This window comes from Podarcis melisellensis (assembly GCF_964234715.1).
Source record: "Podarcis melisellensis genome assembly, chromosome: 18".
Taxonomy (NCBI): Eukaryota; Metazoa; Chordata; class Lepidosauria; order Squamata; family Lacertidae; genus Podarcis; species Podarcis melisellensis.
The window spans coordinates 12323725-12342206 of record NC_138536.1 but is presented as its reverse complement, the minus strand read 5'-3'; the positions used below and the strand labels follow the sequence as shown (position 1 = coordinate 12342206).

Here is an 18482-nt window from a genome sequence, read left to right as displayed (position 1 = left end):
CAGCTAAACCCACCGAAGCTGAAGGACTCTGCAACCTTCACTCTCCTCCTCCCCCCGCAACCCAGGCTTCAATGAAAACACGCAAGGGGGGGGGGCTAAGGAAAAATAAAACTCCTTCGAGTTAAGCGCTGCTATGTCGCGTCGTGCAAAAGATGCTCCTCTCCTCCTCCGCTGCAGAGAGAGCAATCGCCCTCCCCAGATTCCCCCTTTCTTTCCCCTTCTCCTCCCTCTGCCTTTCCAAATCGTTTTCCAAAAAAACCACCAAAAAAATACCAGCAACCTGTTACCCCCCCCCCTTTGAAGCCTGCAATTTCCCAAGAAAGAGAGAAAAATGGGAGGAAAGAGAAAAGATCCCTCCTTTTCTTCTTTTCCCTTCATTCCTTTTTCTCTGCTGCTTTGAGATCTGAGCTGCTGCTGTTTACATCTGGTAGCTTGGACTGGGCTCGTGTGTGTCTTCGATTAATAATAATAACAACAACAACATATTTACACACACACAAACAAGCGGGAAATATCTCTGAATCATCCCCAGATCTTTCATTTTTTTAGCGATATTTCCCAATATAAACCCAAAGCAGCAAAACCAAAAAAGTGAAAAAGAAGTTTGTGTGTGTGTTTTCATCATCATCATCATCATCATCATCATCATCATCATATTTAGATACACACACACCCCATACACACACACACAGACAGAGAAAGAGAGAGCAGGAAGGTTTACTAAGAAAAAGGTAAATACGGTGTGTGCCTTTGCTTGTTGTTATTTTAGGGCTGGTTGAGGGGGATGCAGAGCATCTCTGCATAATCCCCAGCCGAGGACCCCCCCCGCACACCTGGATAATCCCCAGCGGAGTAAGGCTCCCCCCTCCCTTTAAAAAATGGCATCTGGAAATATTGAACCACAGCTCGCTCAGCCGAAAGTTTCTCCTTTTCCAGACCAGCTTTTGCAGATCTCCCTCGGAAAAGGGGTGGGGGGGCGGGGAGCCTGCGAAGGGGGTTGGCTGGCTGAGGAGCATTTTTTAATTTCTTTTTCTTTCCCCTCCTTCCTCCCCATCTATTCTTCCTCCCTTCCAAGAAAGATCCCTGCTCGCTCTCTCTCTCTCTCTCTCTCTCTCTCTCTCTCTCTCTCGCGCGCGCGCGCTTTGTGTGTTTTGTTTTGGGCTCTCTTTGCAAGAGATCAATGGAAGCACCACCAGCCACAGAGTAGCAAAATTATGGGATGGCGTGTGCCTTGGCCTGCCTCTCCGCAGAGTGGTGGGACAAGGTTGCTTTTGATTTGCAGGAGGGTCTGTCCGGATTAGGAGCTGATTGGATCCGTCTTCATTTTCTCACTCTGTGTTCTCTTCGCCCCCCGACGAATATTGCTAGCAGGGGAGATAAATCAGGAAAGGAAGGTTTTTGTTTGCATTTTTTTTGGGGGGGGGGTGGTATAAAACTAGGAGAGCCGGTACGGACAAAGAAGGGGAAAGAAGACGGTCGTTTTGATCTCTTCTGCAAATTTATTTTTAAAATAATAAGAATAACTCCTCAACTTTGTGTGAATGGACTTGGAGGAGGTGCCTGGACCGCAGGAATAGGACGGGCTGATCCTGGAAGGGCGTTTGGACGAGTTCTTAAATGGTGCGGCGTCTGTTTTTTCGAATTGTAAATATGTTTTCACCCCAGAAAATCACCTTTGGCTGAATTTCCCCTCGGATCAAAAGAAACTGGTAAATGTCTTATTTCTCTCTCTTTCCCCCCATTCATTCTGAACAAATACTTAAAAATTAAGGCTACAATCCTACAGATCCTTACTTGGGAGTAAACCCCATTGAAATCAGTGGGACTTGATTCTGAGTAGGTCAGAACGACCTTAGTAAGACCTTAGTATCCTAAACCCCTTTTAGGGCTTTTTTTTAAGAAAATGATTTTTTTTATTAAGGCTACAGTTTACTTGAGAGTAAAAGCCCTGAGTTCAACTGGGCTCACCTCTGAGTAGACGCGACTAGAATCCTGCCTCGTAAATAAGGTCCTGCTCAGAGTCTCCCCTTTAAAATTAAGGCACGTGCCTAATTTAGGCCCATTACTTTCAGTGGGTCTACTCTGAGTAAAATTTTCTTGGCTACAATCCTAAATCTCTTTGGGGGATTTAGACCCCTTTAGACCCAAACGAGGCTGTCTGTGGAGGTGCTCGTCTTATGGGGGGGGGTCCTCAATCTAGCAGATCTTCTCTGAAGTAAGCCGCCCTCAGTTCTAGGATGATTGCTACCAGCCTGCTTCTCTTGCATGCTTACTCGGGAGTAAGCCCCAGTGAGCTCACTGGAGTTTCTCTTCTGGTGTGTCCATTACGAACTGTGGTGTTTGGAAGGCTGGTTTGTGTGTGTGTTGTGGTTGGTCTGATATACAGTATTTTCAGTTAGAACTGAATGCATCTCAACGCTCCCCCCCTCAAAGCCCCTTCCCCAAATATAAAACTCATTCTTTGGACATTTTTGAGGAGAGGAAAAAAAACTTTGGCTGAGACAGGCAGCATAGAGATGTAACTTTATATTTTGCAAAGCTTGAGAATGTGAGTCTCTGGGGTGGGGGGGTGGGGGGTGCCTAGTGATTAATTTCCCTACTAAAGAACCATTTAGTGTGTCTCCTCTGCCTCCATTTGGGCATTGATACCTAAAAGCCCAGAGGTGAGATCCATCAGAATCATTGGATAGTGCATCACAAAACTTCTAGTTCAGAGTCACTTGCATGCATCAGGTTCTGTGTATTTATTTTGGCGATCCTTACAACAACATTCAGCAAGTCTGATGGTCCTCATGTTTCCAAGCAGGAGGTTGAGAGTTTGCTTAAGGCAGGCCAGACCTGGGCAGAGATGAGGTCTGGCACCTGGGCCACATTTTGGAGCACACCCCCCCCCCGGGTTGTCCAGAGTGATTTATGTCAGTCATATCCCCACAACAACCCAGTGATGTAGGTCATATTTAGGAGTGGGGGAGGTGGTGAGATAATGACCTGCCCAAATCTGCAATGAACACACAGTCTCCTGGTTTGTAGGTCAGCCTCTTAAGCCACTAACCTCAGTTATGCTCCAGATATCTTATTTCCCCCCAGGACAGGAGTAATTCCTCCCTGAGCTGATGGCATGTGGGTTGAGGTTGCTTTCAGTCCCCCCCCCCCCCCGCCCTCACAACACCATCAGACACGCTCGGATTACAGAGAACACAGGATTACAGAAAGCCAGAATGTCTTTTTCAACTGGGTATATTTCAGATTGTAATAACCCCAGAACTGCTGCTCTTTTCCTCTCCCATCTCTTAAAGGCAGGTGCTGACAAGGCGGACGACTCCTGATTGGGATTATGAATCACGTTGACCCATGAAGGATTAGCTGGGGGCCGTTGGGGACTCCTTTCTCCTTCCAGGCTTGGCATCTTCTGCCAAGAGGGATCAGCGGCTTTGTCGTTGGGTAAGGGGGACAAATGGCCAAGTGGTTTAAGGATTACTTGAGTTTTGGGAGCAGGAGGTCTCCCCCACAGCCCCCCAAACCAGATTACACCGAAAGTGAGATCTTGAAAGCCTACCGAGCTCAGAAGAGCTTGGATTTTGAGGATCCCTACGAAGATGGCAACGGGAAACCGGATCCAGACTCAGAAGGGTCCCCAAACAAAGGGGTTGCTGCTGCTGCTGCTGCTGCTGCTGCTGCTGCTGCTGCTGCTGCTGGAGGAATCAGTTTGGAAGGGAAGTATGGCTCCCCCAAGCACAGGCTCATCAAAGTGGAAGCTTCTGACCTGAACAGGAGCAAAGCCCTCTTGGCGGCTGAGGAGGTGACAACCCAGCCAGATCAGGTATGTGAAAAGGCCCCTTTTGCAAGCAACCCCCAAGATCTGTGCCATTTTGCAGCACGGTTCTTAAATGCAATCTTGCACATCCTAATTTTTGCAAGTCTCTCTCTCTCTCCCTCCCCTCCCCCACCCCGCAAAATACTAAGTTTCTAGTCCTCATAACTACGGAACTGATTTGGTGTAAGAAATGGTGTGTTTATGGGAATGCCAAAGGGTGGACTGAAATCTACAAAGTTAACTTTTCCAATTCAAAGGGTGGCTTTGAAGCATTCATTCAAACACAGACAAGTAATCTTACTTGGTTACCAGGCGTTTGATGATTGGCACTTAACTGTTTCATGTATGGAAGCATTTTTATACCGCCTTCCTTGCAGTTCCCCAAGGTGGTGGTCAATTAAAAAAAAACCATAAAAACCTGGGAACTGTAGTTTACCCCAAGCTACAATTCCCTTAACCAGTGTAAAAAAACTCAGATATATAAGCTAGGTTTCAGTAAGCAAAATCGAACATCAGGTTGCCACTGGGGGTCAAGACAACTCTAAAATCTTATTTTTCAAATGATGGACTTACTGTGATTGATTCTCAGTTAAACATCTGGCTAGTGCAGATGACAACCTTGAGGTAGGATAAGAGCTTTGGGAACTGAAAGAAGAAAACTCACTTTATCCAGTTCACATATCTATTGGCCTATTCCAACCTCTTTTTCTTAATGGTGACACGGACCATTCATAACGCAGGAATAGGCTTCTCAGCTCTGAGCAGGGCAGACAAGTGACAACAATTCACTATAACTTTCTTCCCTGCTCCTGCTCAGGCTGCACAGAAAAAGCATTTTGGTTCCTGAAATTCATTCCGATTGTGCAAATAAAATATAATGGATAGAATTCTACAAGGTTGGGTATAAGTGTGTGAAAACAGTCCCGATCCAGGGATCCCCAGATGGGATAGAGGTCAGGTGCCATCCTGGCACCTGGGCATCTTCACTTGGTCAGAAGTGGTTGAAAGCCAGCATTTTGCACCTGGCGCCTGGCTAATTTCAAACACTGCTAAACTATAGTTTCCAGGATCCTTGGGTTGTCTGTGTGCAAAGCATCAGTAAAAATCTACTGGACAATAAAATATGCAGTGGTGACCCAGGGCAAATTAATGACGGATCCTTGTATACATGTACGAGTCAACTTATTTTTTAAACAGAAAAAAAGTATTTTAGGAGATGTGAAAAAGTTGTGTCTGTGAAATTTGATCCACGGCAGGTTATTTAGACGTGCAGGTCAACAACGCAGATGCTCCAATCATCAAGAGCTGAGGCAGCCAATCTGATGTTATGCTGTTATGTTATGCTGTTATGCTGGTGACTTGTTTAGGATTCTAGTCCTCAAGAAAAGCTTGAACTGAAAAGGTGGTGTAGCATCGCAGCTGCAAATCAGGAGGAGCTGGGTTCAAATCTTGCTTCTGCCAGGTGCTGTGCTGATCTGTGGTTTATAGCAAAGACATGTGAACCTTGTGTAGACCACTTTCTGCCAGTCCGGAACCTTTTGCTTGCAAAGTGTGCCACTGAGAGATGGGCCTTCCCCTGAAAGTAAGAGCCTAGTCCTCATGGCTTTAAACCCGGGGTTGGTTTAAACAGGAGCAGAGGAAGCTGGTTTATGCCATGGCTTCAAGCATCTCTGCAAGCTCTGGGCCTTCACAGGAAGCTACAATTCCTAGCATCCCTTTTGGCTTCGAAGCCATAAAAAGTTCCGTAGGTTTGCAGCTGATTCAAGGTTGAGGGATAAGTGCGTGATAAAAAATCCTGTCATTATCTAGAAGAAAAGTAGCCTCCGCTTGAAACAGGTGGGCCATTTTCCTTTTTGGTTTTTACTTTTTGGAATAGGAAAGATATCTTTGCTGTGCTAAAGATTCAGCAGGAGGGAATATGCCATTTCCTTGGGAGACCTTCCTAACTGTGGTTACAGAGCAGCCAAAAACACTACTGCTGCCAGATGATGCCTCTTAGAATAATAGAAATGGGGTGGGACCCCCAAGGGGCATCTGAACTCTGCTTTAAAACCTCCAGCAAAGAAAAGTCCACTACCTTCTGATGGTGTCTGTCAACTGTCAAATGGCTCTTACCAGCAGGAAATTCTTCCTGATGTTGAGTTGGAATCTCTTTCTTCGTCATTTGAATCCCTGGGTTTGCATCCTCCTCCCCCCCCCCCCGAAGAAAAATTGCTTCATCTTCTATGCCAGGGGTTGGCAATTTTTTTCAGCAGGGGGCCGGTCCACTGTCCCTCAGACCTTGTGGGGGGGGGCTGGACTATATTTTTTTGGGGGGGTGAATGAGGGACAGTGAGGGGCTCCTGAGAGGGGCTGCTTTAAATGGTGGCGGCTCGAGAGGGGCGCTCAGCCAGCCGTGCCTCCTGTGTCTTGCAAGCAGCAGGGACTGGCGGAGGTGGCAGAGGAGGGATGAGGCACCAACAAAGCCCAGCCCCCTTCCTCCTCTAGGCAGGGCAGGGAGAAGCCAGGAGGAGGGAGGGAAGAGGCGCCGCCACGGGGTGTGTGGGGGGGAAATGGCACAGCCCGAACGATCAGAATCAGATCCATGCCAATCCACGCGGTGAATCCCGGACCGTCTGTGGGCCGGATCCAGAAGGCAATTGGGCCACATTTGGCCCCGGGCCTTAGTTTGCTGACCCATGTTCTATGCCCTTCAGATACTTGAAGATGGCTCGCATGTCACCTCTCAGTTTTCTCTTCCCCACGGCTAAACTTCTGTTAAGTCCCCTCTTACTTGCCTTTTCTCATAAATGAATGACTGAATAGAGACTGAATGGCCACAAATGGTCTCTTTCTGTTTCCCCCTTGTCACATGCGGCTGATGAGAGAGTTCCCTCAGCAAGGCTATATGCCAGATTTTATCATATCAGTCATTCAGATCCATATATATTATTTATTTTGTTGTTAATTTGTCACATTTGTGTCCCACTCTCCGCCCTCCAAGGATGGCGGGAATGGCTCTCTCCCTCTTTCTATCCTCATAAGAAACCCTAGACTGGGAGAGGGTGACTGTGGCCCAAAGTCGGCCATATGACCAAGTTAGGGGATTTGAACCCAGATCTCTCCCAGCCTGGCCAGCTCTCTAGCCACTCCTCCCAGCTGGCTCTGTGTGAGATCCTTCCAGAGCTCTGCTGTTGGGAATTGCTCTGAGTGGGGCTGCAGGCATGCAATGAGCTTCCTTGCCAGAAATGCAGCGAGGTGCACTTTTTCCTGGTGAAGTCTGAGGCGATGCTCTTGACCACGTCCAGTGATCCCAGGAGAGATGTGCGCATGGCAATGTGTGAGGCAGGGAAAATAGACAATTAAAGCAAAGTTCTGGTTTCTCTCTCTCTTTTCTGCCAAGTGAACATTTTCAGCTAAGCTGCTGTGGGTTTTTTCTTCCTTTCCTTTTTGAACAGCAGTGATTCACAGGAGGTGTTAATTGCCCTGGAGGGATTTCCCCTCTTTATATCTCTCAGATAGGCAGAGGCAGGTGTTTGACAAATAATTTTGCACCCTAGGAAGAAGATCACAGGCTCCTCTTTGTACCTTCCCCCTGTGGACTTTGTGTCCTCATTAGCCTCACGGTCTGCAGCTAATTAAATTTGACTCAGAGTAGACCCATCTAAAGGGCTGTCACAGGAAGATGGAGCAAGCTTATTTTCTGCTGCTCCAGAGGCTGGGGCCCGAAAGGAGATTCTGAGCGACCATTCAGAAGGACTTCCTGATGGTGGCAGCCGCCTGGCAGTGGAAGAGACAACCTTCAAAGGTGGTGGACTCTCCGTTGCTGGAGGTTTCCAGGCAGAGGTTGGGTGGCCATCGGTCATGGATGCTTCCGTTGACATTCCTGCGTTGTGGGGGTTGGAGTGGAGGACTCTCAGGGTGCCTTCCAGTTCTGTATGTCTATGATTCCATGAGGAGGAAGCACACAAGCTAACCTAGAAATAGTACTTCGGGTTAAGAACTTTGCATCAGGATGAGAACTGAAATCGTGCTCTGGCGGTGCAGCAGCAGCAGGAGGCCCCATTAGCTAAAGTGGTGCTTCAAGTTAAGCACGGTTTCAGGTTAAGTACGGACCTCCAGAATGAATTAAGTACTTAACCCGAGGTACCACTGTACACTCATACCTCGGGTTACAGACGCTTCAGGTTGTGTGTTTTCGGGTTGTGCACCGCACTGAACCTGGAAGTACCAGAACAGGTTACTTCCAGGTTTTGGTCTCACGCATGCGCAGAAGTACTAAATCGCGCTATGCACAGAAGCGCTGAATCACGACCCTTGGGTGCGCAGACGCGGCACTGCGGGTTGCAAACGTGCCTCCCACACGGATTACGTTCGCAACCTGAGTGTCCACTGTACCTGCAGATCTCAGGGTGGTCCACAACGTAAAATTACAATATGAAAAAACACAAAATATATAAGGAAAATATGAACCAAAACAAACCAATAATTCCCCCTTCCACATCACATTCAAAAGGGCATCAGTTGTCAATCAGCCAAAGGCGAACCTCCTTGGGGAGATCATTCCACAAATGGGGAGCCATTGTGGAAAAGGCCCTGTTCTCTCCAGACAATTTGTGGAGGAGGCACCTGGAAAAGGGCCTCGGAGGATGATGGCAGGATCAGTTCATATGGGGAGAGGCGGTCCTTGAGGTTCAAACCAGCACTTCAAATTGGGCCCGGAAACTAATTGGCAGCCAGCGCAGTTGGGCCAGGATTGGCGCCCGCTTTGATCACCTTCTCAAACACCGGCTTCTTAACTTGCAAGGAACATTACTGGCCCTGCCCTCCACTTTTAATTAAAATGTCAGTGGAGGCCTTGGGCCCTTCACTCACAACAGTTCCTTCGTTAGATATAATGCATATAAATGGCATTGAACCCATTATTGTTAGCAAAGGCAGGCAAGCACATCGTGAGCTGGGGAGGGGAGAGGGGTGGCTAGACCTTCAGGACTGACCTGGAGGCTCCAGTTTTGCCTGGCCACCCCAAGTTAGTGGTCTGAATCTCCACATGGGTGAGATTATCATCATTATCATCCTCAAGAAGGATGTATGTGCAGTTTGCAATCTTCAGCCCAATAGGAACTGGCTGCAAATTATTGCCTAGACCTGAGCTTTCCAAACTGTGTGTTGCAACACCTTAGTGTGTTGGCTGCAGTGTGTTAGGTGTGTTGCACAAATGCTCCCTGCACTCCTCCAGGGGCTAGAAAGGGGTTGGTTTAACCTCCAGTTTACTGGTGAAACTGAATGGCTGTGTCACGAAATGATGCAAATCTCAAAAGTGTGTCACCAACATGAAAAGTTTGGAAAGCTCTCTCGTGGGGGAAACTCTCTCATGGGGGTAGGAGGAGTCATAATGAGCCTCCGTCTCCGGAGCTTAGTAGTGGGAGTGAGCACAGGAAAAGAACTGGGCTCCAGAGGAGGAGAGGGTTGCAAAGTGTGTGTGGACCTTCCTCCATGACGCCGCCAGCAGTCTCGCCAAAGTCCCAGGTTTTGGCCCTGAAATCGTAGGGTCCTGGATGCTCCTGACTTGGTGATTCGAGTGGTCACTGAGGAAAGAAAATCTGCAACATGGTCCAAAAGAGAGAGGAGTGAGTTTGCAAGGCCTTCTCTGTCCACGCAGCCTTTCACCTTTTCTAAAAAGACATGGAGTATTCTGCGAATTCTTACTCTAAAGCAGGGATGGAGAAACTTGTGGCCTTCCAGATGTCTGACTTCTTCCTTCCAGGTGTGTTGGGGCTCATGGGAATTGGGGCTCAGTCCGGCAACATCTGGAGAGTCTCCATACCTGGTCTGCATCCACACCACATGTGGATCCTGGGAACTGTAGTTTACCCCTCCGAGAGCTGCAGTTCCCAGCACCCTTGACAAACCACAGTTCCAGTATTCTTTGGGGGAAACAGGTTGTGGAGGTTTTGGGAAACAACACATAAGCCTGCTGAACCTGTTTCTCCCCCCCCCCCCCCGAGACAGGAGGTTGGGTAAGTGCCACAAGACCTTACTTTTCCAGTCCTCTAAGGAAGAAAATCAATCTAGCTCCTTTAGGCTGCGATCTACTCTTCTCCCTATGGCAATGGCAGCTCCTATTTTAGAAGCTGTGGTGTAGCAAGGAAATTAGGACTGCAGCGTTTAGCTGATTAATTTAACTGCTTCAAAATCTATTGATCAGTTTTTAAAAGGCGCTCCAATGAACCTGGCAGCAGTGTTTGTTTTCTAAAACTTCTTTTTATTGTCTTTTCTATTTGTAAATAATTTTAACACAAAGGCAATTCACATAATCCGGCAGCCCCAAAAGCAAACATTATATAAGATGAAATGTGGACTGTAAGAAAAAGAAAATAAAAGAGCCCAATACATTTTGGGGGAAAGGAGGGAGCAAAATCTACAGCAGAGACAGGAAGGTTAAGTCCTTACAAATCCAGGGATGTCGGATGCCTCGCTCCTTAGGAAGGGGATCGAAAATAAAACTGCCAATATCCTAATTCCCTTAATACAAATCTGTGGCGCTGCTGCATTTGGAATACTGTGTCTTCAGTTCTGGCCTTTTTCTCCTCAAAAAAGAGATTGCAGAGCTGGAAAAGGTTCAGAAAAGGGCGGCCACAATGATGCAGGGGGGGGAGGGACTCCCCAGTGGGAAGAGGGGCAACACGAGGGCCTTTTCAGTTTGGAAAAGAGGTGAGGAAGGAGGGGCAGAAAGAGGCAGGTAAAATCATTCAGGACACCATGAAGGTGAATAAAGAGGCATTTATCTCCCTTTCTTATCCTACTAGGACCCAGTGGGGTCATGCATTGAAGTTTCAGGGCGAAATGACTTCTTCACCCAGTGCACAGACAGACGGTAGAATTCTCTTCCGCAAGATATATGGCCACCAGCCTGGATGGCTTTGAGAGGGGCTTAGAGGAATTCTTGGAGGAGGAAGGTAGTGATGGACATGTAGTACGTCTAGTGCCAGGACGCGGGTGGCGCTGTGGTCTAAACCACTGAGCCTCTTGGGCTTGCTGATCAGAAGGTGGGTGGTTCAAATCCCTGCGATGGGGTGAGCTCCCCTTGCTGTGCCCCAGCTCCTGCCAACATAGCAGTTTAAAAGCATGCCGGTGCAAGTAGATAAATAGGTACCACTGCGGCAGGAAGGTAAACGACGTTTCCGTGCTCTCTGGCACTCCTCATGGTCCTCCATGCACCAGAAGCGGTTTAGTCATGCTGGCCACATGACCCAGAAAGCTGTCTGTGGACAAACGGCGGCTCCCTTGGCCTGAAGCGAGATGAGCGGTGCAACTCCATAGTCGCCTTTGACTCGACTTAACTGTCCAGGAGTCTTTTACCGTTACCTTTTTACCAGTGTGGTGTAGTGGTTAAGAGCGGTGGACTCCTAATTTGGGGAACCGGGTTTGCGTCTCCGCTCCTCCACCTGCAGCTGCTGGGTGACCTTGGGCCAGTCACACTTCTCTGAAGTCTCTCAGCCTCACTCACCTCCCAGAGTATTTGTTGTGGGGAGGAAGGGAAAGGAGAATGTGAGCCGCTTTGGGACTCCTGAAGGGGAGTGATAAAGCGGGATATCAAATCCAAACTCCTCCTCCTCCTCCTCTTCTTCTTCTTCTTCTTCTTCTTCTTCTTCTTCTTCTTCTTCTTCTTCTTCTTCTTCTTCTTCTTTCCTCTAGTGTCAGAGGCCACATACATCTCTGAAGACCAGTGAATGGAGACCATGAGTGGGAGGGGGCTGGGGGTGGGAGAAGGGTGTCAGCAGCTACTGGCCACAGTGACTGAGCTCTCCCTCCACAGTCAGAAGCAGCATCAGTTCTGAATCCCAGTTGCAGGAGGGGAGAGTGTTGCTCTCACGCTTCGGTCCTGCATGAGGACTCTGGCTGCCCCTGTGAGAACAGGCTGCTGGACCAGATGGGCCATTGCCCTAACCCAGCAGGCTCTTGTGTTTCTATGTCCTTACTTGACACTCATGCTTTGCTTATGAGTTTCTCAAAGGCCACTGGCAGAAATGAGGTGCTGCCCTAGACAGGCTCCTCTTACCTCCCTAGGTAGGGTTACTAGACCTCCAGGGATGGCCAGAAGTCTCCAGGTTGACAGGCCCACTCCTAGTGGCAGGTGCAGGGCCTGAATTTCCAGGTGGATGAGAATGCTTTTTAAAAAAGGTATCAAGAAGACTGTGCATGATGCTGCAGATTATTGCATAGACCCTTGGGGTGTCCCCTCCCCCTCCCCGCTCCTCTCCTCTCCCAATTAACCTCCGTCTCCAAGGCTTAGTGGTTGGAGGGCACGCAGAGGAAGAAAAAATAGCTGGGCTGGGCTCAAAAGGAAGAGAGCATTATGGGTGTGCATTCGTTCGTTATGGGTGTGACATCACCAGGCTCGGGTTTGGGCCCTGAAAGCTCAGGTTCTGGTATGCTTCTGAAATGGAAACGCTATTCTTAGGTTCTTTTGGAAGGCACACGTCACACTTTCCCACCTCCCATGGGATGGAAGTCCTCTTCCCAGATGCTGTCTGTTGAGACTCGGGTGTGCATTGTCTAAAACTAAAGGTCTCCTTCAGAACATTGTTTTATTTATGTCATGGTGACCTAAACAATGACTAAATCATTTGACAATCATCGGATGATGACGATTCCTGGCAAATCTCCTTAAGGTCAGTGCGGGACCAAATCTTTGAACACCTTGCCTGCCTGCCTGCCAAACAGTGTCTTGCCCCTTGAATATCGCTTTGGGAGATGCCAAACCTCAGTGGCACAGCATGTGTTTTGCACCCAGAAGGTCCCCTGTTCAAACCCCCCATCTCCAAACAGGGAATGTCCCCCCCCCCCGAATCCCTGGAGAGTCGGTGAGCGTAGACGAGACTGAGCAAGACAGACCAATGGTCTGACTCAGTATCAGGCAGGATCTAATGTTCCTATGTTTGCTCCGGGGCTCTCACAAGGAGAAGCGAGTGGCAAAGGATAACCCCTGTCATTTTGCAGTCCAAACATTGCACATCATCCTCTGTGGCAGGCATGGAGGGGATGTTTCCTTTCTCCCCTCCCCACAATTCTCCCGTCAGTCGAGCACCTTTATGCGCCACTCAATTGGCACGCACGAAAGGGTAGGAACAGGGTAATTGCTTTGAGGAGAGGCTGAGAGCTTATTTCCATACGCCTGTCTCATTTGCTTCCCTGCTGCTTCTCAAAACATTACCTCTCTGCGGGCTGTTTGAGCGCATCTAATGCAGTGGTGGGGACAACAGCAATTAGGACAAAAGGAGAAGAGTGCATCATCGTTGCAGGAGGGGGAGAGGGGGGGAGCCCTCCAGGGAGAAGGAGAAGGAGCAACCCTGTTCCTGGAATCTGCAAAAACCGCTCATCCCAGCAGGGGAGAAATTATTCATCTGTAAAGCCAAACTGGCTGCATTCAAGGACATGAGAAGAGCCGTGCTGGATCAGGCCCAATGGGTGGGAGCATTCTGCTCTCACAGTGACCAATGCGCAAGCGGGAGGGGAGCTCAACAGCCGCTGTCCCCAGTAACTGTGGGGAGATCCTGCCCAATGCCATTTTTGCCACAAGCGTGGCTGTAGGGCAAACCACTCGCCACCAACATCAGAACACAGGAAGGGCCCATCTAGCCCAGCATCCTGTCCTTGCAGTGGCCGACTAGATGGCTTTGGGAGCCCTCAAGCAGGACGCGGGTGCAAGAGCACTTGGCGACGGCCCTGTCTGCCATGAATTTATCCAATTCTTTTTCAAAGGCACCGAAGATCATGGCCACCGCTGCCTCCTGTGGGAGTGAGTTCCATAGATTAACGGTGCTGCATGAAGAAGTTCTTCCTGTTGTCTGTCCTGAATCTTCCTTCTGCTTCGTTGGATGTCCAGGAGTTCTCGTGTTATGAGAGACACAGAACCGCCCTGAGACCTGAGGGTATAGGGCACTATATAAAGTCAGTAAATAATAAATAGAAAAGTTTATTTATCCACTTTTCCCATGCCATGCCTAATTTTATAAACTTACACTTATAGAAGTGTAGAGTTGGAAGGTTCCAACCCCCTGGAATGCAGGAATCCTAGCTGAAGATCCCTGGGCCCCCACCTCTGCTTAAAAGCCTCCAGTGAAGGAGCATCCACCGCGAGGGAGTCCATTCCACTGCCAAATGGCTCTGAAGTTCTTCCTAGTGTTTAGTCAGAAATTCCTTTCTTGTGATTTGAATCTGTTGGTTCGAGACCGGCCCTCCGGAGCTGCAGAAAACAAGCTTGAGGTGTGTGTAGAAACCAGCCTATGGTACAAAAGGAAGATTTACATTGTTCCTCCACCCACTTTTTGCACCGGGACCTTCCCTCGCACCAGAGGTTGCACCGATTGGCCCGTGCCTGTGAAGTGGCCTCCTATGTCACTTCCCACATCAGCAGCATTTTGCAAACTTTTTTTGGGTGACGAGGTTACTAGACCAAAGAAAGGTTGGGAACCTTTGGTCTAAGAAGCCAGGTGGTCTGTGCCATCCATGTTTCCTTCTCCGTAGGCCCCTGGAGAGAGTGAATACTCAGATCCCTTTGACGCCCACCGGGAGCCAAAAGAGGAGGAGGAGGAGGAGGAGGCCGAGTCTGAGAACAACGGCTACATGGAACCTTACGATGCCCAGAAGGTGGTTGTTGGTGAGTCATTTAAGCTGCAGTGCTGGGTCCCCTTTCCTGGAAGGAAGCCCCACTGGGACCAGTGGGAGTCATTCCCAGGGCTGCCAGAGCTTCAGGGCTGACCTGATGTCTCCAGGTTTGCAGAGGAAGGGTTTAATTTCCAGGTGAACAAGAGCCCCTTTAAGATGATGGTGATGTGCATGGTGGTCGTGCAAGGAGCTTGCAAGCTTCAGCCCGGCTGCAGACTATCTGGGGCACCTGCCGCCCTCCGCCCTCCCCCTTCCCCTCCACCTCAAGGGCTTTGTGGTGGGAGGGAGTGCAGAGGAAGATATAGATAGATAGATAGATAGATAGATAGATAGATAGATATTACGGTCGGAGACCACCTTATAAAACACACTTGGGGGAACAATCCCAGAAGGAAAGCAAACATTTAAAACAATGTACAACAATAAATTTGAGATTTATAAATGCGATAAGCGTATAGACACTTAAAACTTTAAGATAAGCTACCACAGAGAGATGACCCTGAGTCACCCATGGAACCCAGTTTGGGGATTTTCTTAACGAACTAGTTTGGGTTGGGGGATGGTCTGCACCTACAGATCTGTACACAGAATCTGGCAATCATCTGGGTCATCTTTTGATCTTTGCCTAACAGGAAAAGGTCAATTTTTTGCTTTTCCGGGAGGTCAGTGAGCCTCACCAGCAGGGGATCAATGGTCTCCCTACGTGGTCAGAGGGAGTGGTGAGAGGGAGAAAACCCCAGGAGGTGTCAGAAACTGAAGAGGTAACGGGGCTCAGTCAGCAGAGAGTCTTTGGCAGAGAGAGGCCAGGTAGCAGAGGTGAGTCTGGCTGTTGCACAGTCTCCATTCTGCTGGGACAAGCTCCTCTCCCCACCGACCCCCAGAACCAGGAGAGACATAAACAGCGGGGAGCAGTGGCAGGTGGCAGGCGGGGGCCACTTTCATTAGCTTGGGGAAAGCCCTAGAGAGAAGGGGACTTAGGCAGCTGTGGGGGAGGGGGGCTGTCAGTCTCTGCAGCTGCTTCATGGGGGCAAGAGCTGCTGGGGATTAGCTGCTGACACTCCTGTGCAGATCCTGCTAATAAAGAGTTACCGTATTTTTCGCACCATAGGGCGCACCAGACCATAGGGCGCACCGTTTTTGGGGGGGGAAATAAAGGGGGGGAAATTATTTCCCCCCCAAGGCGCGGGGCTGGGGCGGGGGAAGCTCGAGCTTCCCCCGACCCCAGCCCCCAAACAGGCAGCTCTCTGTAGGCCGTGGGAGCGCTCCCGCTGCTTGCGGAGAGGTCCTCGAAGCCTGGGCGCGCTGAGCTCAGCGCGCGCAGGCTTCGGCATGCTGGCAACTCTCCGCAAGCAGCGGGAGCCCAGAGGTGTGTGAAGCCTGGAGAGCGTGAGGGGTCGGTGCGCACCGACCCCTCTCACTCTCCAGGCTTCAGCAAAAGCCTGCATTCGCACCATAGGACACACACACATTTCCCCTTCATTTTTGGATGGGGAAAAGTGCGTCCTGTGGTGCGAAAAATACGGTAGCTCCAGCTTGCACAGCTTGATTTCCTGCTGGCCTGCTCCTGACAAGAAGGTTATGAGAGTGCACACTTACCTGGCGTGGGGCCTGCCTCACGTGGAATCTCAGGGTCTGGGAGAGGCTCTGGATTAGATTCTCTGGGGAAAGTGTGCGGGGTGGGGGTGTCTGCCCTCCTCCTCTCTCCCAATTAACCTCTGTCTCCAGGGCAGAAGAAGGGCAGAGGAAGCGTCACCAGGGACTGCCCCATTACACCACCCCAGGCCGTCCCTACGTCTCAAGTTAGGTTCCGCGATGCTCCTGACCTGGCAGTCCTGGTGTCAGGAGCTGGAGGCAGGCCTGGGTCAGCAATAAAACAACAAAGTACCCGATATCAGAGAAGTCAACTCTTCATTCAAAGAAACAAAACAGTTCAGTATGGCTGCCATATGTCCAGACTTTACTGAGATTTCAAAAACCATGGTTTTTGTGTGTGTTTTTGTAAAACAACAACAGCAACAACAAAAACTTAAAAACTTTTGGAGTGCCCTGGTTTTTACTTTTTGAAATATGGCAACTCTAAGTTCAGTCCCAGTAGGTCTTGCCCCAATGAAGCAGTTGCAAGGACTCCCCATCTCCCTACCACTCTTTAAGTTTCCTCCTCCCCCAGCAGCCTAAGGTTCCGTCATCTTGTCTTCCACTGCTCTGCCCTCTTCATATGTCTTCATGCTCTGGGAGATGAGGGGGGGAGGGGATACAGCAGAAAACCCCCAGCTTCTTCAGCAGCCGGAGTCATCTCTGCCTCCTGGCCTCTCCTGCTTCAGCTTCTGCCTCTGATTCTGGACTGCTCTCTGCCACCGATTCTCCCTGCTCACTAAGGCCTGTTGGCTCTTCAGCTTCCGCCACCTGCTCTTCCCAATCTTCTCCCTCTGACCACTCACTGTCGTCTCACCGCCACTCCCTGGGCTCTGAGCCTTCTTCCCTTGGGGTGTCCCCAGCTGGTTCCTCCCGCCATTCCTCTGCATCCAGGCCATCCATGACGCCTAGTTGTTCCTGAGCAGACATGCAGAGCGTTGTGCTGTTAATGCGAGAGGGAGAAGACCACCAATAGTCAGCCGTGGAGGACGTGGTTCATGGTACTTGGTTTGGGAAGCATGAGGCTGGGACAGGATCTGCCTTAAGCAGGTTGACGTCCTTGCTGCTCTTGTGTAGGAGTGGGGGATGTGACCTCCATTGGCCACCTGGCCAGTGCAAGTTCCTAGTCCTCATTGGCACAGAAAGATCCTTGAAATAGCGAGGGGGTTACAGAGACAGAAAGCTCAGGAGCAAGGGGAATATCATCATCATCATCATCATATTTGAAAAGGGAATTTAAAAAGTTGGCAACTTCTTGCAGAAGAGTCCATCCACCATGTGAGGATGGGCACGGCTGGCGGGGGAGCTGAGAATAGGTGGAGGGGGGGAAATACCCCTCCCTCAAGTTACATTATTGGCTTGTTTAGCTGGGATCAAAAAGAAATGTAGCTGCGTGGAACAGTTTTAGGGCTGTGTGCATCCTGACCAAAAATCAATGGACCCATGTTAGTCATGTGCATTCATTTCAGTGGGTCTACTCTGAGCATGATGCAGTTGGAAATACAGAATTGTAGATTTGGAAGGGACCACGAGGGTCATTTAGTCCAACCCCTGAAGCAATGCAGGAATCTTTTGTCCAGTCTTGCTATTATTGGGTTGTAGGCAGCGAAGTTCTACTCAGAGTAAACCCATTGAAGTGAATGGACCCACATTAGTCATGTTCAACCATGCATCTCAATGGATCTACTCTGAGCAGGACTTGGCTGACTGCCATCTTATTGTGGTTGTTTCCATTCTCGTTGCATCCTGTGTGTCTCGGCTTCCAGATTTCCAGCGGAAAAGCGACCGGGATGAGCAAAGGGTGAAGAAATCCCGGATTGGGCTGCAGCTGTACGACACCCCCTATGAGGAAAAGGAGCCAGAGTCTGACGCGGAGGGCAGGCCCCCCAGCAAGCCCCGAGAGAGCCGGCTGCCCCAGGACGACGAGAGGCCGGCCGACGAGTATGACCAGCCATGGGAGTGGAAGAAGAACCACATCTCTCGGGCCTTCGCAGGTGAGAGCACACCCTCCAACTGTGGAAATAGGGGCATCCCCCCAAACTAGCCCTCCTTGACACCCCCCCATTTTTCATTTCCCTCCTCCGCAGAGCATTTCCTACCAGAAGAATGGCGAGAGCCATTTCACCAATGACACAGCGCACACACACCCTCCGCCGTCCTGAGGCGGTGCTTCATCCCGATTTTATTTTTATTCTTTGCAGATTTACAAAAAACAAAATGCACACCAATAAATACATTTTAGAAAGAGGCAACATTAGACGCTTTATTATGGTTTTATATATGTTGGAGGTTGCTCAGAGTGCACAGATGGGTGGGGTACAAATAATAAAATTACTATCACATTGTTACATTCGGTTCAGGTAATGTTCTTTTGGGATACATCATG

The 18482-nt window shown here is 49.5% G+C and overlaps 1 protein-coding gene across 2 annotated transcripts in view; it reads left to right on the top strand.

Annotated features, from left to right (window-relative positions):
• Positions 1-1124: 1124 nt before the first annotated feature.
• SHD (Src homology 2 domain containing transforming protein D) overlaps positions 1125-18482 on the top strand; it is a 33730-nt gene continuing 16372 nt past the window's right edge. Inside the window, exons 1-4 of one of the 2 annotated variants that reach the window (XM_081895720.1) lie at positions 1125-1709; positions 3297-3820; positions 14324-14456; positions 17863-18090. In XM_081895720.1, coding sequence (XP_081751846.1) covers positions 3455-3820; positions 14324-14456; positions 17863-18090 — 727 coding nt within the window. In that variant the 5' untranslated portion in view covers positions 1125-1709; positions 3297-3454. The remainder of the gene's footprint in view (positions 1710-3296; positions 3821-14323; positions 14457-17862; positions 18091-18482) is intronic. The other variant, XM_081895721.1, reaches the window with a different exon arrangement.